The sequence below is a fragment of the Ornithorhynchus anatinus genome, chromosome 2 (assembly GCF_004115215.2).
Source record: "Ornithorhynchus anatinus isolate Pmale09 chromosome 2, mOrnAna1.pri.v4, whole genome shotgun sequence".
NCBI classification, from domain to species: Eukaryota; Metazoa; Chordata; class Mammalia; order Monotremata; family Ornithorhynchidae; genus Ornithorhynchus; species Ornithorhynchus anatinus.
The window spans coordinates 24476501-24498547 of record NC_041729.1 but is presented as its reverse complement, the minus strand read 5'-3'; the positions used below and the strand labels follow the sequence as shown (position 1 = coordinate 24498547).

Genomic DNA, 22047 nt, shown 5'->3' with positions numbered 1-22047 from the left:
GGCAGCCGTCTGAGGGAACCTGGAGAGGTGGTGACAGAAATCTGGACAAGAACATGTAACACCCACTGGACCTGTGTCCTGGTGGGATATCAATGTAATGTCCACCTTCCTTAGGGGACCCTGGGAATTTGTAGACCCGTAAGCTGCACTCCAACCAATGGCCAACTGTAGATTAGGATGAGTAAGCACTCAGAAAATCTCCCTCCTTCTTAGACGGTAACCCCCATGTGGGACTGGTACTGTATCTGACCTGGTTAACTTGTATCTCTCCAGCTCTTAGAACACTATAAGCACTTAAATACCATTTAAAAAATTAAAATAAAAATGAGCACATGGTTTCCCCAAGGGTCATTATGCCACTCCACTGCAGCACTTCGAAAGGGTTAATAAACATGTAGGGAAAAGAAAACCAGTGGGAAGAATATTTATCTTTCCAAAAGATGAAATTCCACTTCAGTAGCTTTAGAAAAAGAAAAAAACCCTGAATATCAATGAATAGTATTTGAGTTCTGACTCTGTGCTAGGCAGTGTTCTAAGTGCCTGGGAGAGTACAATAGAATAACAATCGTGGGACTAGAGAAATGTTTCTGTGTCACATGGATAGAAAACTGGCTAAATGGTAAACGAAAGCTAAGGATAAGCAGCCATTGTTCAGAAAGGGGAAGGGTAAATAATGAGATTTCCCCGGGAATCAGTGTGGGGACCAGTCTTGCTTACCATTTTTTAAAAAGATTTGAAAGACGGAGGGCATGGAGAAATCAACACTCCATCCTTCTGGGTGCTGAATGTTAGGTGGATAGACTGTAAGCTCGTTGTGGGCAGGGAACATGGCTGCCAACTGGCTTATATTGTACTCTCCCAACCACTTAGTACACTGCTCTGCACATAGTAAGCACTCAACAAATACCGTTGATGATGGAGATCCACCACAAGAAGAGTTCATCAAGCTGAGTGGGCAGAAGAGCTTTACTGTGAGCCAGTGCTAGGTATTGCATCCAGGGATAAATAATCCAAACTCCAACTACGCAACGATGGGCTGCGAACCTTCATTCATTACTCAGTAAATGGATCTCGGAGTCAATGTCAAACTCTTCTTTCACATCTATGGCTTAGATTGTGGCAGCAACCAGAAAGGTCAGTGAAGTTCTGGGCATCGTCAGGGAGGACTTGAAAAACCAAAGCCTCGTTTTGCCATCATATCATGGTAGGTCTACCTTTGGAATCCGTCGTACACGTCTTTGGCTGTGAATTCTGAGGGGGCCATAACAGAAAAGGGCCAGAAGAAAGGCAACCAGAATAATATATGAAATTGGAGTAACTTTCAAATGGATTATGCTTAAAATGATTTGGCCTCTTCAGTCTGAAAAAAGGAGGGTGGAGAGGAAATACGTCTCAGGTCCACAGACTCTTGAAGCTTTTGAACAGATTAAAGATGGAATTGCTCTTCTATGAATTCCACCCATTCAGAAGCAGGGCACCTATTGTTACTGGAGCATGAGTGATAGGTCATGAGACCTATGAGGTCATGAGACCTTATGAGAAGCAGCGTGGCGCAGTGGAAAGAGCACGGGCTTTGGAGTCAGGGCTCATGAGTTCGAATCCCAGCCTTGCCACTTATCAGCTGTGTGACTATGGGCAAGTCACTTAACTTCTCTGGGCCTCAGTTCCCTCATCTGTAAAATGGGGATTAAGACTGTGAGCCCCACGTGGGAGAACCTGATTCCCCTGTGTTTACCCCAGCGCTTAGAACAGTGCTCTGCACATAGTAAGCGCTTAACAAATACCAACATTATTATTATTATTATTAGGTCCAAAGCAAAAGGAAATACTTTCCAACTCAGCTGGTGTTATGTGTGGGGGCGGTTTATCTTTATGAAGGGGAGTGACCTAAGAAGTTTGAACCAGTACATTAGCAAGAACGTAGAGACAGGTTCATTTGTGAATTGTTTAGTCCTATAATAATTAATTCCATAAAACATACAGTGATTTGTTTACATCTCAGGGAGGACATACGCAGCAAGCATTTGGAATTCACAGAAATGTGTGAAGGGAGAAGTTCAAAGAGGGATAGATAAGAACTCCATAATAGGTTACCAAGGGGAAAAGTTGGAGGATTTAGAGAGTTCAGAAACTGTTTAGATAAGGAAGACAGTTTTTTAGGATATTGGAAAAAAGTTAGGGATGCTTTCTTGCTTCTCTTGGGGAGAGAGAATATTGAGCTAGATAGACCATTGGTCTAACCAGTATAGTCATTCTGACTAATGTGTGTGGCCTAGTTCTGCCTCTTCTCTTCCTGCCTCCTTTTTTTTTGTTTTGCCCTTCTGCCCCGCTGTGTGGTAGAGGCAGAGCTAGGTAAGGGCTGCTCTTGGAAGAAACTAATTAACATCTTTTCCATCTTCACTCATTGTACTACATGTCCTTGTCTTCCAGTGAACCTGCTTCTCTGTACCTTATCTCCAAAACCACAGTTTCCCACCCTGAGTGATGGTGTCTGGAGGGAGTGGGGTTGTTGCTGCTGAAATCGGGCTGTATTTCCCTATACATGCACCTCCCGTACCCTTTACCATCTTGGGTCCAGTATTCTTGCCCTCTAATGCATGACCTCCTCCCAACCCTCATTTATGCTCCCAAGTTACCCAGACAGCTGGATGATACCTATCAACTGCTGAACGGTGATCGGAAATAGGAACACCAAAAGCAGGGTGGACCACCAGAACACTTAAAGGATGCTTGCTGTAAAGTGCAGCTACTGGCGATGTGGCATCATAACTAAACATTAGGAGACAACTGCAGTGGACAGACCAATTGGGGATACTGCATTCCAGAAAGGAGCAGCTCTGTTTGAGTTGGCTCTTCATGAGGATGATAGCATGGAGGCCAAACCGGAAACAGAGCCAGGCACTGCAAACTCCTCATCTCTACAAGGGATGATCTGTGTTTGGGTGCTTGGTGTGGTCAAAACTGTTAACCCCGCATTGGCCTTTTCAGCCAAATGTGCAGTTGTAGGTTCACTTTGGATCTTGGACAATGAAGAACTATATGCCCACACATCCATCCAAGGGGTGGCCAGGGCGGTGAATGCCGGCCTTGACAAACCTTTGGCAAGCTTGTGTTTGGGCAGCTTTCAGTTATCGGGATTCAGCTCAGGGAATTCGCTGTGTGGGCAGCTACCACCGTGGCCTGGATGGGGAGAGGGTTGTTTCATAACCCGGTCACATTGAGAGATACTCGGTCTGTTCAGGACAAGACCTTCAATTCTAGGGACATTGACTGGGGCTGTGGGAGTGATGCCAAAAGCTCCGTCCCATAGGTAATGATAATTGTCATATTTGTTAAGTGCTTATTATGGGGCAAGCACTGTATTAAGTGCTGGGATAGATTCCAGATACTCAGGTTGGACACAGTCCCTGTCCTACATGGGATTCACAGACCAAGAAGGAGGGAGAACAGGTATTGAATCCCCATTTTACAGTTGAGGGAACTGAGGCGTAGAGAAGTGAAATGACTTGTCAAAAGTTGCACAGCAGACAGGTGCTGGAGCTGGGATTGGAACCCAGGTCCTCTGGCTCCCAGGCCCGGGCTCTTTCCACTAAGCCACTCTACTTCCCAATCAGATCTTTGTCTCCTCATCCTGCCTCTTTCAGGAGGCCGGTCGGAAGTTGGAGCCACAAGTGGGCTCCTGGCCTGGGCTCTCTTCTGTTCCTGGATTCATTCATTCAGTCGTATTTATTGAGCACTTACTGTGTGTAGAGCCCTGTCCTAAATGCTTAGGAGAGTACAATATGAGAACAAAAGACCAATTCCCTGCCCACAGAGAGGTTACAGTCTAGAGACTACAATAGGGATGGGGTTTTGAGGCCCTGTTTTTCCCACCAAGCCTTGACTGCTTTCTGTGTTGCTCTATAGATATGTGTGTGTAGTTGTTTTTTTGCCCCGCTGAATGTGTCTGTCTGTCCCTGTGCCTGGAAATGCCTCGACCTCCCGTACCCCCAGCATTCTAAGTGAAAAGTCAGCTCGCACCTCCCGAGGAAGGATCTTCGGTCGCCACTGCCTTCACTCAAGCTGTTGCAGACACTAGATGGGGCTCTCCCCACACAGCTCCCTGAGACGGCAATGCTACGGCGCCCGGGCACCATGAGGAAACTTAAATCTCTTTGGCCTAGAAATTAGAAAACTTTGCCAGGAGTTGGACGATGAAAACCTTTGATTCCCTGATTGGGTCCAGACACAAGTCCTATCCTGATGGTCCAGTCACCATCACCAGATATTTAAGCTCTTCTGCTCAGAACCTTAAAATCAGAACCACAAAGCCCTCTAAGGAATTCCCTGAATTGTGAGGTTGAAGGGGAGGCAGGAACACAGTTTGGGGACATTTTGGTTACTGCGCTCTGATGACTTGAGCCTTCCACGGAAATGTTTCCCTAGCCCATCTTGGCCTCTCCTGAGATCCTGCTACAAAGATCCCTCGTTCCTTGGACCCTGTACTTGAGGAGATGAGAATTAAGCTCCACTGAGTGTGCTAACTCGGTTCCTGAGCTAGAGTGTTAATATTATTTTTCTCAGCCATTACCTCAGCTGTTCCTCAGGCTTCAAGCAGCGTGCTGCTGCTCAGGGAGAACTCATACCTGCCGGCAGCGGCTCGAGACTGGCCAGGCGCAGGTCCTCAGTGGGTTGGATGGGGAACGGTGAAATCTCGGGAGAAGAGGTTTGGCAGTGGAGACTGTCCAGGCAGGCGGGCTTGCTTGACTTTAGTGGCTGGCCAGTGGGTAGCCTAAGCCAGGCAGCATTACCTTTCTGGTAAGGAGTGACTGTTCCCTCACAGCCAAGCACCTGAACTGCCTGACAGAGCCGAACTACCCCTGACTAGATAGGAACTAAAGGCCACTTGGCTCCTAGCATTACCAGGTTGGTCTGGGATACTGGTAGGGAGGCCTGGGCTGATTCCATGAGAGCCACCAGCCCCAGGAACTCCTCAAAGGTGACGCGGGCTGAGCCAGAGCCCCTTTGGAATTGGAGTTTCTTGAACCCTGAGCCTAAGGGTCCGGACTGAACCAAAGTTCCCTGAGCCATACCCCCCAGAAGAGCTTGTAATTAACTCCATTTTCCCAAGATTCTTGTGATCTGTGAACAGTCAGGAGCTGTCTTGCAGCCTGCTAGAGTTGTCTGTAGTCTAAAATCTGAGGGCCCAGCAAGGTGCTTCTGGATATTTCATTTGCAAATGGCTGGAAATGTAAGCTAAGGCAGGTTCCCCAACCTATTCAATGTGTGGGCTCTATTTCCCAGCAACACCCACAGGAGGTTACCCTGCTGACCACATTTTTTATGGCATTTAAACTTACTATGTGCTAGGCATTGTACTAAGTGCAGGGAAGATACAAGCTAATAAGGTAGGACTCAGTCTTTGTCCCACATAGGGCTCACAGTCTTAATCCCCATTTTTCAAATGAGGTAACTGAGATACAGAGAAGTGATGAGACTTGCCCAAGGTCACACAGCAGACAAGTGGCAGAGCCTGGATTAGAGTCTGGGACCTCTGACTCCCAGGCCCAAGCTCCGTCCACTGGGCCATGCTGCTTCTCTAAGGAAAGTATCCAGAAGACCCTTTGCGGAGGGCTCAAGGAGAGATCTGACACTGAAGTGATGCAGATTTCCACACTCAACCAATCCCTTTTCGGCCTGATCCACAATTCAGCGAGGGGCCAGGCCGAAGCCTAAGGAGGGCCACTACCTACATATGGACATTCTCCAGGGACAAACTGGGTCAGGCCGGTCTCCATCCACCACCACCACCAAGATTGGGTGGTGTTAGTTCAGCTTCAGGCTTCCAGAGAGCTGAGAGGCATTTGGCTCCCTGTGGTGTGACCAAATGAAGTTGGGCAGAGGCAGCTTGGAGCAGCAGGGTGGAGGTCAGCCAGATTTGCCCATTGCCCATTTGCCCCACAGATTTGGGTGTCGGTTTATATGATACTGCTCTGCATCCACCTAGTTCAGTGCTCTGCGTCCCTTAAATGCCCAGAAAGCAGTTCTGACTGTTTTCAGCTGTAGGGAGGAGTCTCTCCTTGAGTTTAAGCCCCCTGAGTAGTTCTGGAATTAGCAACTCCTGGAGTCCATTTTCAACTCTCCTTCCACCTCCCATCCTCTGTGACTCTAAGCAGATCTCTTTCCCTGAGTCTTCATTTCTCCTCCAGTGAATGGAGTTCATACATAATTGAGCTCTGAAGAGGCCAGATTTTAAAAGTCCAGCCCGACTCCCTCCCAAACTCTGAACTTTTTAAAACTTTCTCTGTCAGGGAGGTGTGGCCCCTTTAAGTGGTGCAAGGACTATAGTGGGTTCCTTGGTGGTCCCTGTAGCAGTCTCCCCAGGAAGAAAATGCAGATTTCAATGTCTTTTGTTTTCCCAGTGACGTGGAGGTAGGGAGCAGGACACTTTAGCCCTTCATCAGAGAGGGGAAGGATTGGATGAGGGCTACCCTAACCATTTCTGGGACTAGCCATTCTAGAAACACTTGGGGTGTTGGGTTGGGAGCCACCCCACATCTAGGTTGTCCTTAGCAACTGTCTGCAACCCGGGCATTCTCCCATTTCGCCTGTTTTGGTTCCAGAGAGAGGAAAGGTGCCTCTTACTGAAGGCACATCTCCTCCGAGGCCTTCCCTGACTAAACCCTCATTTCCTCTTCTCCTACTCCCTTCTACACCACCCTCACACTTGGTTTTGTACCCTTTACTCACCCCTTCCTCAGCTCCACAGCACTTATGTCCATATCCGTGATTTATTTATTACTATTAATGTCTGCCTCCCCTTCTCGATCTCCCCCTCTCAACTGTGAGTTCATTATGTCTGCCAACTCTGTTATGTTGTACTCTCCCAAGCACTTAGTTTAGTGCTCTGCACACAGTAAGCACTCAATAATAATAACTGTGGTATTTGCTAAGCGCTTACTATGTGCCAGGCACTGTAATAAGTCCTGAAGTAGGTAAAAGGCTCACAGTCTCAATCCCCATTTTACAGATGAAAGTATGGTCGATCCTGGGGTCGGGGAGAGAAGTGCATGTCCCAGGAGGGCTCAGAGCTCACTGCCTCCCAGAGGTTTGTCATCTTGAATTGCTCGTTGTGGGCAGGGAATGTGTCTGTTTTAGTTTTATAGTGCACTCTCCCAAGTGCTCAGTAAATACGACCGGCTGACTGAATTGGAATTCCAGAATGTGTCCGTCTTCTGTTCTCTGAGAGAGGTGGCAGTCTCACTGTGCGACTTCTCCTGTACCCTGCTTGGGCCTGAGGGTGGAGAGCTGGGCTTTGGAGACTGGAGGAACTTCCTCAAAGAAAGAGAGCTCGCTGAGTGTTTGGACTCCCTCTCAGGGTTGGCCCTGACTCAGCCCTGGCACCTGGGGCTGCTAGGTGGCCAGCAGGCCTGGGAATGGTTTAGCTCCTGGGCCCCCGATGCATCTGTTTCCAGCTAACCCCACGGGCCCAGCATGTGGCCTGCCCGGTTTGTCATGCCCATTGCCGCTGGATGACATGCGGCTCTTTTCAGGGACGTCTCGTGGAACGACCCAGCTGGGGACGTGGCTCCACCCCAAGTCTGAGAAATCGGTTAAAATCCCTCAATTTGATATGCAGCTGTAAGGTTGACCTCAGCAGGAAGGACTAGGTTTTTTACCCCCTCCCCAATTCTCAGCCTTCTGGGAAGGGCCTACGGGGGCTTAGCATCATGGAAAACAATCTAGAGTTTGTGGCATGAGGTCTTCTGTTCTCCTTTTTTGATTCAGGTCTCGTTGATGGGATGAAGGGTGGGGCTGCCTGGTAGGGGGGCCATAGAGGAGGGAGATGAGAGAGGGCATGGGAGTAGAAGCAGCGTGGCCTAGTCGAAAGAACACAGATCTGGGAGTCAGAAGACCTGGGTTCTACTCCCAGCTCTAGCACTTAAATGGCATGTAACCTTGGGCAAGTCATTTAACTTCTTTGTGCCTCACTTTCCCCAACTGTAAAATGACTAAATCCTACTTCCTCCTACTTAGACTGTGAGCCCCATTTGGGACAGGAACTATGTTCAACCTGATGAACTTGTATCTACCCTGGTGCTCAGAATGGTGCTGGACACCTAGCGTTTAACAAGTATCCTAATAATAATAATTTTTATTGCCATGTGCCAGGTACTGTATTAAACACCGGGGTCGATGCAAGCTAATAAGTTAAGCGTCGTAATAATAATAATTGTGGTATTTAAGCACTTACTATGTGCCAAGCACCATTCTAAGCGCAGGGGTAGATACAAGGTAATCAGGTCTTCCAACATGAAACTCACGGTCTTAATCCTGATTTTACAGATGAAGTAACAGAGGCACAGAGAAGTTAGGCGGCTTGCCCAAGGTCACACAGTGACAAGTGGCAGAGCCGGGATTAGAACCTAGTCCTCTGACTCCCAAGCCTGTGCTCTTTCCACTAAGCCACACCCGCATGGGATTTACCGCCTTAATCTCCATTTTGCAGATGAGGTAACTGAAGTTCAGAGAAGTGAAGTGACTTGCCAAGGCCACACAGCCCACAAGTGGCGGAGCCGGGATTAGAACCAGGTCCTCCCGACTCCCAGGGCTGTGTTCTATCCAGTAGACCACACTGCTTGTGTACTGATAGAGGGGGATTGGTTTGTCCCCCCTTTGAGTCAGCTCGAGGAGGCTTTGCGGAGGGGGGTGTGTATGTGGGGTGGGGGTATGTGGGCTGCTCTTGCTGATAGGTGTTGAGGTCAGTCTGTCATTCGTATTAATTGAGTGCTTACTGTGTGCAGAGCACAGTACTAAGCATTTGGTAGAGCACAATATAACAATATAACAATCACATTCCTTGCTCACACTGAGCTTACAGTCCAGAGGAGGAGACAGATGTTAATATAAAATAAATTACAGATGTGTACATAAGTGCTGTGGGGCTGGGATGGGGGAATGAATGGAGTAAGTCAGGGCGGTGCGGAAGGGAGTGGAGAAGAGGAAAGGAGGGTTTAGTCAAGGAAGGCCACTTGGAGGAGGTGTGCCATCTTTAAGGACAGAAAGTGCACAACGAACCCGAGAAGGTCCTCGGCGACCTCCACCAACAATAGCCCTTCCAGACCACCAGCCAGGTGACCCCGTCCCTAGTGGCTAGAGTACGGGCCTGGGCGTCAGAAGGTCATGGATTCTAATCCCAGCATCGCCACAGCTGTGTGACCTTGGGTGAGTTACTTCACTTCTCTGGGCCTCAGTTGCCGCATCTGAAAAATGGGGACTGAGACTGTGAGCCCCATATGGGCCAGGGACTGTGTCCAACCCAATCTGCTTGTATCCTCCCCAGCGCTTAGTACCGTGCCTGGCACATAGTAAGTGCTTAACAAATACCATTGTTATTATTATTATTATTATTGCCATTCTTTTGGCACAGCCCCGCTCAGGGTCGTGATCTTGCTCCTCTCCCTGACCCCCTGGATGAGGTCATCTGCTTCCCTGGATTCCAGTGTTGTCTGTAAGTGGTCCAATCTGCAAATTCTACTCAGCGAGGGCTTAGCAAATAAATGAGGTCACGGAAATGTCCCCTGCCATGAGCCACCTCAGCGAGAGCCTGTTCCGGGACCACAGGCTGTGCCCGTTCCCCCTGCCCACTGTCTCAGTGCAAACTGCTGGGCACGGGGGATTTGGGTGAGAGAGTGGGGATGGTTCAGCGAATGCCACTATGGCCACCAGAAGCAACTCAAGCCTGTGTCCTGCAGGTGGAAGGACAGACAGACCGGGTCCCTCTTTACCACTGGTGTCTGAGGAATTCTCACCGGAATGACAGAGGGTCAAGAAATAGGGTTGTTGTTGTGGTATTAGAAGTAGGAGCAGCATTACTAATAATAATAATAATAATAGGAATTATAGCATTTTTAAGTTTTAGGAGAACAGCCTGGCCTAGTGGGAAGAGCACAGTCCTGGGAGTCAGAGGTCCTGGCTTCTAATCTCAGGACCACCACTCGTCCGCTGTGTGACCTTGTGCAAGTCACTTCATTTCTCTGGGCCTTAATTCCCTCATCTGCAAAATCGAGGGTCAATACCTGTTCTCCCTCTTAGACGGCTTAGTGGAAAAAGCCCGGGCTTGGGAGTCAGAGGTCGCAGGTTCTAATCCCTGTTCTGCCACTTGTCAGGTGTGTGATCTTGGGCAAGTCACTTCACTTGTCTGTGCCTCAGTTCCCTCATCTGTAAAATGGGGATGAAGACTGTGAGCCCCATGTGGGATGACCTGATTACCCTGTATCCACCCCAGCGCTCAGAACAGTGCTTGGCACATAGCGCTTAATAAATACCAACATTATTATTCATTATTATCGAGAAGCAGAGTGGCTCAGTGGAAAGAGCCCAGGCTTGGGAGTCAGAGGTCATGGGTTCGAATTCTGAATCTGCCACTCTTCATTCAATAGTATTTATTGAGCGCTTACTATGTGCAGAGCACTGTACTAAGCACTTGGAATGTACAATTTGACAGCAGATAGAGACAATCCCTGCCCAGTGATGGGCTTACTTGTCAGTTGTGTGACTGGGCAAGTCACTTAACTTCTCTGTGCCTCAGTTACCCCATCTTTAAATGGGGATTAACTGTGAGCCTCACGTGGGACAACCCGATTACCCTGTATCTACTCCAGCGCTTAGAACAGTGATCTGCACATAGTAAGTGCAAATACCAACATTATTATTATTACTCAGTGGAAATAATGTTGGTATTTGTTAAGCGCTTACTATGTGCCGAGCACTGTTCTAAGCACTGGGGTAGACACAGGGGAATCAGGATGTCCCACGTGGGGCTCACAGTCTTCATCCCCATTTTACAGATGAGGTAACTGAGGCACAGAGAAGTTAAGTGACTTGCCCATAGTCACACAGCTGACAAGTGGCAGAGCTGGGATTCAAACTCATGACCTCTGACTCCAAAGCCCATGCTCTTTCCACTGAGCCACGCCGCTTCTCTGGAAAGAGCACGGGCTTTGGAGTCAGAGGTCATGGGTTCAAATCCCAGCTTGGCCACTTGTTTGCTGTGTGACTTTGGGCAAGTCACTTAACTTCTCTGGGCCTCACTTACCTCATCTGTAAAATGGGGATTAAGACTGTGAGCCCCACGTGGGACAACCTGATTCCCCTGTGTCTACTCCAGCGCTTAGAACAGTGCTCGGCACATAGTAAGCGCTTAACAAATACCAACATTATTATTATTATTGTTCTCTACCCCAGCGCTTAATACAGTGCTTGGCACAGAGTAAGCACTTAAATACCACAATTATCATTACAATTATTATTATTATTATTGCTAAGTATTTACTATTTGCCTAGCACTGTGCTGGGTAGATACAAGATAGATACAAGATACAAGATAGTAAGATTGGATGCAGTCCCTTTTCCACATGGGGTTGATAGTCTAAATAGGAAGGAGAACAACTATTGAATTCCCGTTTTGCAGATGAGAAAACTGAGGCACAGAGACCTTAACTGATTTGCTTGAAGTCATACCGCAGGCAAGTGGCAGAGCTGGGTTTAGAATCAACATCCTCTGACTCCCAGGCCCGTACACTTTCCACTAGGTCGGGGCCCGGAGATCAAAAGAGAAATAGCTAGATTATTTCCTCTGGGCCACGCTGCTACGCGTCTGTATTTTCAGGGACAAAGAGTGCGGTAGATTCGGTCTCAAGGACACTCACCGTGTCATCTCCAAAGCAAAGGAGAACTCTTCTCTTGCTGTTCTTGGAGATAAAGAAGTGTGGACTACCGCTCTGCTCCTACCAAGTCCCGTTCTGAGTGCGGTCACAGTGTATCTAGAATCTGTTCCAGACTGAAGGATGACAGATCAGTCAATCAATCAGTGCTATTGATTGAGCTCTTACTGTGTGCAAAGCACTGTGCTAAGCACATTGGAGAGTACGACACAACAGAGAAGCAGTGTGGCCTAGTGGACGGAGCATGGACCTGGGAGTCAGAAGGACCTGGGTTCTAATCCCTGCTCTGCCACTTGTGTGACCTTAGGCAAGTCACCTAACTTTTCTGGGCCTCAGTTCCCTCATCTGTAAAATGGGGATTAAGACTGTGTGAGCCCCATGTGAGATGGGGGCTGTGTTCAACCTGATTAGCTTGTGTCTTCCCCAGCACTTTACTACAATGCCTGGCATATAGTGAACACTTAAATATAATAGAGCAAACAAGAAATAGAGTTGGTAGGCACTTTTCCTGCCCATTAGGAGTTTACAGTCTAGAGGGGGAGACAGACACTTAATTATGGATGTCTACATAAGTGCTGAGAGGCTGAGGGTCGGCTGAATATCAAGGGCTTAAAGGCTTCATATCCAAGTGCATTGATGATGATGATGGTATTTAAGTGCTTCCTATGTGCCAAGCACTGTTCTAAGCGCTGTGGGAGATACAAGGTAATCAGGTTGTCCCACAAGGGGCTCACAGTCTTAATCCCCATTTTACAGTTGAGGTAACTGAGGCCCAGAGAAGTTAAGTGACTTGCCCGAAGTCACACAGCAGACAAGTGGTGGACCAGGATTAGAACCCACAACCTCTGACTCCCAAGTCCGTGCTCTTTCCACTAAGCCACGCTGCTTCTCGATGCAGATTGATGATGCAGAAGGGAGAGTAGGGGAACCAAGGTTTAGTTGGGAAAGACTGGAAGCCCGTTGTTGGGTAGGGATCGTCTCTGTCTTTTGCCAAATTGTACTTTCCAAGCGCTTAATACAGTGCTCTGCGCACAGTAAGCACTCAATAAGTACGATAAATAAATGAAAGACTTCTTCGAGGGTAGAGTCCTGAGAACCTAGCTTCTGGCCTATGTACAAAAGGGATTTATTGAGTGTCTTTGGTGTATAAAGCACTGTACTAAACACTTGAAAGAGTTCACTGGAAATTAGAATACATGATTCCCGTCCCCCAGGAGTTTACTATCTAGGAGAGGAGGCAGACACTTAAATAAGGTGCAGATAAGAGTTTAAAGGACAATCCCCTATCACTAAAGTGCTTAAATGTTGTGGGAGGTTCTTAAGAGGTAGCTGGGGGATTATCGAGTGGGGAGATTAGAGATTAATTGGGGAAGGCCTCTTGGAGGAGATGAGATTTCGGAAAAGCTTTGCAGATGGAGGGCGTTCCAGCCGTGATGGAGGGTGTGAGCAAGAGGTCAGTCGCAGGAGAAGCTAGAACAAGGCACAGTGAGTATGTTAGTTTGAGAGGATTGAAGAGGGTGAACTGGCATGTAGTGGAAAATGCGAGTGGAGAAGGAAGGCAAGCATTTAGTACAGTGCTCTGCCTGCAGTAAGCGCTCAATAAATACTATTTGAATGAGTGCCTTTAAGCCAGTGGTCAAGAGCTTCTGTTTGCTAGCATGGTGTAGTGGATACAGCCAAGGGCCTGGAAGTCAGAAGGTCATGGGTTCTAATTCTGGCTCCGCCACCTGTCAGCTGGGTGACTTTGGGCAAGTCACTTAACTTCTCGGTGCCTCAGTTACCTCATCTGGAAAATGGGGATTAAGACTGTGAGCCTCACGTGGGACAGCTTGATTCTCCTGTATCTACCCCAGCGCTTAAAACAGTGCTCAGCACGTAGTAAGTGCTTAACAAAAACCAACGTGATCCCAGTTCTATCACTTGTCCAAGGTCACATGGTAGACAAGTCACCTAACTTCTCTGTGCCTGTTACCTTATTTGCAAAATGGGGAATGAGACTGTGAGCCCCATATAGGATAGGGACTGTGTCTAAACCAATTTGCTTGTATCCACCCCAGTGCTTAGTACAGTACCTGGCACATAGTAAGCACTTAATAAACACCTTAATTATTATTATTACTGGGAGGGATGCTCCTGTGGGCAGGAAACGTCTACCAACTCTGCTGCACTTTCCGAAGCACTCAGTAATAGTAATAATAATCATGATGGTATTTGTTAAGCACTTATTATTGTGCCAAACACCGTTCTAAGCACTGGGGTAGATACAAGGCAATCAGGTTGTCCCAAATGGAGCTCACAGTCTTCATCCCCATTTTACAGATGAGGTAACTGAGGCCCAGAGGAGTAAAGTGACTTGTCCAAGTCACACAGCGGATGAGTGGCGGAGGCGAGATGAGAACCCACGACCCACCAGCTGGAGAATCAGTGGAGGCTTTTGAAGAGTGGGGATTTCACTCTCCTCCTTGATCTCGCTTATAAATTAAGATCTAGAATGGATAACATTTGCAGAACAATATTTCAGAAAAATGGTCAAGTCAGATTTCATGTTTGTTCCTGCTAAAAGTCAAATAAACTTCCTCTTGTTCCCAGCTGGATCTCTGCCTGACTTATTGCCAGGATCAAGACTCTTTCCATGGGAATTGAGGCAGCATGACCTCATCTACGTTCTCAGGAGTGTCTTGGCTTTTGTCAATGAGGGGGTTATTTTATTGGTAGTAAAGCACTTACTATATGTTGAAGAAAAGAATAATAGTGATTTTTGTTAAGTGCTTACTATGTGCCAGGCCCTGTACTAAGCACTGGGGTAGGTACAAGGAAATTGGGTGGGACACAGTCTCTGTTCCACAAGGGGATCACAGCCTTAATTCCCATTTTACAGATGAGGTAACTGAGGCCCTGAGAAGTGACCTGACTTGCCCAAGGCCACACAGCAGACAAGTGGTGGAGCTGGAATTAGAACCCAGGTCCTTCTGACTCCCAGATCCATGCAGTATCCACTGCGTCATGCTGCTTCTGCTGGGGCAGATGTTGTCATTTTCTCCATGGTATTTGTGAAGCTCTTACTATGTGCCAGGCACTGTACTAAGTGTTGGGGTAGTTAGAAGATAACTGGGTTGGACATAGTCCATGTCCTACATGGGACTCAAAGTCTTAATCCTCCTTTTGCATCTGAGGGAATTGAGGCACATAAAAGCTGTGACTTGTCACAGAGAAGCAGAGAAGCAGCATGGCTCAGTGGAAAGGGCTTGCGAGTCAGAGGTCATGAGTTCAAATCCTGGCTCAGCCGCTTGTCAGCTATGTGACTTTGGGCAAGTCAGTTACCTCATCCGTAAAATGGGGATTAAGACTGTGAGCCCCATGTGGGACAACCTGCTCACCTTGTATCCTCTCCAGCTCTTAGAACAGTGCTTTGCACATAGTAAGTGCTTAACAAATGCCATCATTTATTTTTTTTTTGTCTAAGGTCACACTGTCTCCTGCTCTTTATGGAGGGATGAACCACTAGGCAGTTTGTCTGTTGATCCCCAGGCCTGTCCCACCTATAAGCTGTGACCTCCTCTGTTGGATGCAGATCAATCAATCAATCAGCAGTATTTATTGAGCTCTCACTATGTGCAGAGCACTGTACTAAGCACTCGGGAGAGTTCAATACAGTAGAATTAGCAGACACCTTCCCTGCCCATAATTCCTGTTCTGGACTCAGGGTTATAGAGGGAGAGAGTCTCTATCCAGTTCTTCCTCCATAACATTTCCCGCATTCCCTCCACTCAGATTTTGCCACACTGCCCCAACCACTCTTCATCTCGGGGTAAGACTATTCTATCAGCCTCACCATCAATCACTCAATGGTCTTTATTGAGCATTTATTTTGTACAGAACATTGAAATAATAATAATTATGGTACTTATTAAGCGCTTACTCCGTGCCAGGCACTCTTCTAAGTGCTGAGGTACATACAAGTTGGACACAATCCCTGTCCCGTATGGGGCTCACAGTCTTAATCCTCTTTTTATAGATGAGGTAACTGAGGCCTGGAGAAGTTAAGTGACTTGCCCAAGGTCACACAGCTGGAATCAGAACCCAGGTCCTTCTGACTCCCAGGCCCGTGCTCTATCCACTAAGCCATGCTAAGCACTTGGTAAAGTGCAATACAACAGAATTAGTATACGTGTTCCACGCCCATAATGACACCCCTTTCAGGCTTTGTGCACTCTGCTGCCTGGGTCATCATCTTGAAACGTTGTGTGACACGCATCCCCACTTCTCAAAAAAATCTGAAGGCTACCGACTCCCTCCCCATCAAGCAATGGCTCCTCACAATCGACTTTCATCATGAAATATTCATTCTACTTGCTGTTATACTCTTGCTGTTTCTCCTCCTCCTATTGTCTGGCATTAATTTTTGCCTGATTTCCCTCTAATAATAATAATTGTGGTATTTGTTAAGCACTTACTATACACCAGGCATTGTACTAAGCGCTGGGGTGGCTTTAAGCAAATCGGGTTGTTCACAGTCCCTGTCCTACGTGAGACTCATCTTTTCAGCCCCCGTTTTACAGATGAGGTAATTGAGGCACAGAGAAGTGAAGTGACTTGCCCAAGGTCACAAGACAGACAAGTGACAGAGCTGGGATTAAAACCCAGCTCTTTCTGACTCTCAGGCCTGTTCTGTGTCCACTAGGCCATGCAGAAGACAGGGAATATGTGGCTTGCTACTGTTTGACACTTTCAAGGGCTTAGCACCGTGATTTGTACTCAACTGGGGCTCAGTCGATTGGCAGAAACTGGCCGATTTCTTCCTTGGTTTCTGGAGAAAGAGGTATCAATCAGTCAGTGGAATTTGTTGAGCACTTACTGTGTGCAGAGCACTGTAATAAGCGCTTGGGAGAGTACAGTATAGCCGAGTGTGTAGATACATTCCTGGCCCATAACGAGCTTACAGTGTGGAGGGGAAGGCAGGCGTTAATATAAATACATAAATAAATGACGGCTGTGTACTTAAGTTCTGTGGGGCTGGGGGAGGGGTGAATAAAGGGTGTAAATCCAATTCAAGGGTGACACAGAACAGAGTGGGAGAAGAGGAGATGAGAGATTAATTGGGGAAGGCCTCTTGGAGGAGATGTGCTTTTAATAAGGTAATGAATGTGAGTGTGAAGATGGGTTTTGTAGGATAAGGAGTATTGTACTCTCCCAAGCGCTTAATACAGTGCTTTGCCCACAGTAAGCATCAATAAATGCGATTGAATGAATGAAAGAAGTGTCTCCAGTGGCCTGGGCTGTGAGATGCTTGGTAATATTTCTTTTTTTCCAAGCAGCGTTAAAAGCGATACCGGCCGGGTCGTTGGAGGAGCGGGAGAGGCATCTGTGCTTCCTATTGCCCAAGGTGCTCTGGAATGGAAGCAGGGTGGGAGGTTGATGGCCAGGGACTAGATAATAATAATGTTGATGATGGTGTTTGTTAAGTGCTTCTTGTGTGTCAAGCTCTGTTCTAAACGCTGGGGTAGATACAAGCTAATCAAGTCGAACACAGTCCCTGTCCCATGTGAGTCTCATAGTCTTAATCCCCCTTTTACAGATGAGGTAACTGAGGCCCAGAGAAGTGAATCACCCAAGGTCACAGAGCAGATAAGTGGTGGAGCCGAGATTAGGACCCAGGTCCTTCTGACTCCCAGGCCCATGCTCTATCCACTAGGCCATACTGCTTCTCATAGGCCACGCTGCTGCTTCAGCAGCTCTCTTTCCTTGAACTTTGGGTGGTAGCACTAACCTGTCCTCTTCTCCCTCCCTTCCAGGACAAGCAGCTGCGGATCTTTGACCCCAGAGCCAAGCCTGCAGCCTCCCAGGTGGGTCTCATTCATTCATGCATTCACTCCTATTTATTGAGCACTTACTGTGTGCAGAGCACCACACTAAGCATTTGGGATGCAGTGACATTTCCTGCCCCCAGGAGTGGGGTCCTGGGGGTGCGTAGGGAAGGAGGGCCGCCTTTCCATCTAGAAGGATGGGGTTTCCCAGAAGCACTGTTGGGTGACTGCCATGAAGAGTGGGTGATGAGACAATTCATTCATTCAATAGTATTTATTGAGCGCTTACTATGTGCAGAGCATTGTACTAAGCGCTTGGAATGTACACTTCGGCAACAGATAGAGACAATCCCTGCCCATTGATGGGCTTACAGTCTGATCAGGGGAGACAGACAAAAGCAGTAGCAATAAATAGAATCAAGGGGATGTACATCTCATTAACAAAATAAATAGTGTAGTAAAAATATATACAAATGAGTGGACGAGCACAGTGCTGGGGGAGGGGAAGGGAGAAGGAGAGGAGCAGAGGGAAAGGGGGGGAAAGGGGGCTTAGCTGAGGGGAGGTGAAGGGGGGGCAGAGAGGGAGCAGAGGGAAAAGGGGAAGCTCAGTCTGGGAAGGCCTCTTGGAGGAGGTGAGCTCTCAGTAAGGTTTTGAAGAGGGGAAGAGAGTTAGTTTGGCAGAGATGAGGAGGGAGGGCATTCCAGGCCCGCAGGAGGACGTGGGCCAGGGGTCGACGGCGGGATAGGCGAGAACGGGGGACAGTGAGGAGGTGGGCGGCAGAGGAGCGGAGCCTACGGCCAGTGTCCTGCATGACCCGAAATTGAGTTTGAGAGGAGCAGGGCCAACCTCGCCAGTCAATTAATCGATCAAGGGTATTTATGGAGTATTTACCATGTGCAGAGCACTGTCCTAAATACTTGGAAAGTATATTACAACAGAGTCGGTAGGCATTTCCTGGTTTTTTCTTTCGCCTGTATTGGGTCAGGCTCCAACTGACTTCCAGGAGGAGAGAAGAAAGGGCTTTGTTTCTGCTAGTTCATTCATTCATTCAATTTTATTTATTAAGTGTTTACTGTGTGCAGAGCACCGTACTAAACGCTTGGCACTGTATACTAAGCTGATTCAGTTAGACTTGGCTAGCGCTAGGATTTGGAGTCTCACTGGAAGCCCAAAGCCTAGCTGGACTATGTACCTCAGCCATCCTGCTTCAGCGGGGCCACTGCCTCTCTGTGGGGGGGACCCGACGGTGGGGCAAGAGGGCAGCGTGGGCGGGAGCTGTGACAGGATTTCTGTGCCGAGCCTCCCATGTGCTGGAGAGGGGCACGCTCCCGTGGAATTGGTGAGGAGAGACGGTCACCTGGTGGTTTACTGGTGCCCTGAGCCGTTTCTGGGAAGTTTGCTGTGACGGGTTGGAGCTGTGGGTTCTGTAACCACCCAGGGTTTCCGCCACTGGGCGGGACTGAGCCGTTAGTCTGGGTGCCCAGCTGGCATCATTAGAGGTTTCCTGTGGCTTCTGGGAATTCATTTCAACCTAACATTATGCTTTATCCTCTTCCCTTCCTACTTCTGGCAGGGTGGCGATTGGTGTTGGGAAGGGAGGGGAAAGGCCATAACTGCTGATGTTTGAGGAAGCTGGGAAGAAAACAGACCAGTAAAAACAACTGCAGAGGGGCTGTACCCCTGACCTCCTCATTTTAACATCTACCGGCATCATCTTTCACCTCAACATAGCTCCGTCCCTTGGACCCGCATGTCCAGCTGGAGGGACGGAGGTGGGGGAGAATGGCAGTTGCCCAGGACCGTGGCCGTGCAGAATCCATGACCAGGGTAATTGAAAGAGCAGCATTGCTCTCCCTGGTTGGAAGCAGCCCCAGCCCAAATCCACACCAGACCTGCCTAAGGCCTCCACTTGCCTAACGCCAGGCTGGAGATGGGTGAGAGCCAACCCAGAGTCCTCCCCGTGCTATGAAATCTGAGCGAGATAGATGACTAGTGTCCCCGTTATCGAAGAGGTTGTGAAATTCTCTTCTCTCGAAAACGGGACCGAGGGTCTTGGAAACCTGTGGACTCTTGAAGGAGAGTGTGGTCAGCACCTCCCTATTTAGGGCTCTTGGGGGCCAGTTCAAGGGCCTTGTGGACTCTCTGAAGGTGAAATCGGTCAGCCCCTCAATAATTAGGGCTCTTGGAAGCCAGTTCAAGGCCCAAGTAAAGAAAAGAGAATTATGAGGTCTACATTTCAAAGCGGGCCTGAACTCTCCCCACAAGCAAAGTTGTGTTCTTCCTTCAGACAAACAGCTTTCTCCTCTCTCGTCTCCATCTTTATTCTTTCCTCATAAAATCTCCCCGGCTTCCAAGATGGTGGGATCTGGACCCCGAGTTGTGGAATGCCCCTAGGGAGAGACCCCATGGGCCGGGATGCTGCAAATCCTGTTGGGGGGTGTGGGCTGCTGGGGGCCGGGGGGGGGATGTGTGTGTGTCTGAACTTTGTGTGGTTTTGGTTTTCCAGCACAAATCCCTCAACAGATCTGCCAAGAGAAACCTACCCCTTCTGAGTGCAGCTCTAGAGTTGTCTCTGACTCAGCCTCTGTAAGATGGAGGCCCAGAGAGAAGCCACATTTTGACCAGAGGAGAGCCTTCTGGTGCCATCAGTCCTCTCGGGAAGTTTGCATTGGGTGGGGGGTATTTAGGAGCACCCCCAGAATCCTGTCTTGTGGTTGAGGCAGCAGAACTTGTTTGCAGAACCTGTGGTTTCAAGAATTGTCTGGGGTGGACCCTTGGAGGAGGCCCCGATTGCAGAAACCAGGGGACAAAGCGGTGCCAGGAAGGCGTCCTCGGGAAGAGGGGTGGTAGAAGACTGGGGGGAATGCTGGCTTCCCAGGTCGGTGTGGTCTGGGAAGGGTCAAGTGGCACTTTCTTGTAGAGTTTCCGCACACGGGTCTCTCTCCTTCCGCAGTCTCGCCTGCCCCCAGCTTCCTCTGTGGCTCTTACACGACTGGTCCCGATCCCGATTCCATTGCCGCCACTACTTGGGGATAACGTGCTGGCTGGGGACAGTGCTTGGCAAATTTCAAATCTCCTGATTTGGCACTCCCAGCCCCAAGAGAAGTCTTTTGGGCTGGGACCACGTTCCCTCTCTGAAGTTGGCAGTGCTCAGATGTCTGGGTTGCTGCTTAAGTACCAGTGGATCCTCCTGAAGTTCTGGGCACTCAGTCTGCCGCAGCAATGAGGGTTTGCTCTTCAAGTCATGGCCCCATGCCGGGACCCGGCTCCCACGACACCCCATTGGTGCTGGCAGTGCCCTGCGCTCCCCTCCACCCACGGTGGTTGGACCCCGCCGACTCCTCGGTCCTCTCTCCCTTCTCAGCCAACCTCACAGTGCTGCCTCAGGCCCAAGGCTAGAAGTGGCTTCTAGGGGCTGGGGAAGACAATTGCGGCCTCAGGCCCCAGAGCTCCCAGAGGCCCCTGCCAAGGGCGGCTAATGCCGAGAGAGTGGCCACTTTTCAGGAAGAACTTAAATAATCTCTATTTTTATTCAATTTTGATTTTTCCTCTTAAAGTCTTCCTGGCTTCCAGGATGGCGGGATCTGAGCTGGCAGTATGCAGAGCTCCGGGGCCTGAGCTGTGGAATTCTCCCAAGGAGAAACAACATGGCTTAGTAGAAAGAACATGGGCCTGGGACTCAAAGGACATGGGTTCTAATCTGGCTGTGCCACTTACCTGCTGTGTGACCATGGACTAGTCGCTTAACTTGTCAGCTCTGTGACTGTGGGCAAGTCACTGAACTTCTCTGTGCCTCAGCGACCTCATCTGTAAAATGGGGATGAAGACTGTGAGCCTCACGAGGGACAACCTGATGACCCTGTATCTACCCCCGCGCTTAGAACAGTGCTCTGCACATAGTAAGCGCTCAACAAATACCAACATTATTATTATTAACTTTTCTAAGGCTCAGTTCCTCGTCTGGAAAGTGGGGATGTAAATACCTCTTCTCCCTCCTGCTTTGTAAGCTCCATGGAGCCAGGAGCTATGTCCACCTTGATTCATCTTATATCTACACCAGTGCTCAGTATAGCGCTTGGCTCATAGTAAGCACTTAGCAAATACTATTGTTATTTTCATCATGTGCCCTACAAACTATGCCAGGACTTAGCAAGATAGCAGCCAAGGCAGCCGGATTTCCTTCACAATGGGCAGTTCAGAAATGATCTCCCGTGCTAAGAGAAGCCTTTGCATATGCCAGTGAGTAGAACCTATTACTTCTAAAGGGTAGGGGGTAGCAATACACTATCAATCAGTGGTATTTATTGAGCACCTTCAGTGTGCAGGACACTGTACTCAGCACTTGGGAGAGTGGAATACAACAGAGTTGGTAGACACATTCCCTGCCCACAAGGAGTCGACACTCTAGAGGCGGCGGGGCATGAAAATAAATTAAGGATATATATATAAGTGCTGTGGGGCCGAGGGTGGGGTGAATGTCAAGTGCTTAAGGGTACAGATCCAAGTACATGGATGAGATAGAAGGGAAAGGGAGCAG

At 48.6% G+C, this 22047-nt stretch overlaps 1 protein-coding gene across 1 annotated transcript in view; it reads left to right on the top strand.

Annotated features, from left to right (window-relative positions):
• The window catches only part of LOC100091485 (coronin-7-like), a 121227-nt gene that overhangs the window by 20706 nt on the left and 78474 nt on the right, over nt 1-22047 (top strand). Inside the window, exon 7 of the mRNA XM_029054024.2 lies at nt 17498-17548. Within this exon, the coding sequence (XP_028909857.1) occupies nt 17498-17548 (51 nt within the window). The remainder of the gene's footprint in view (nt 1-17497; nt 17549-22047) is intronic.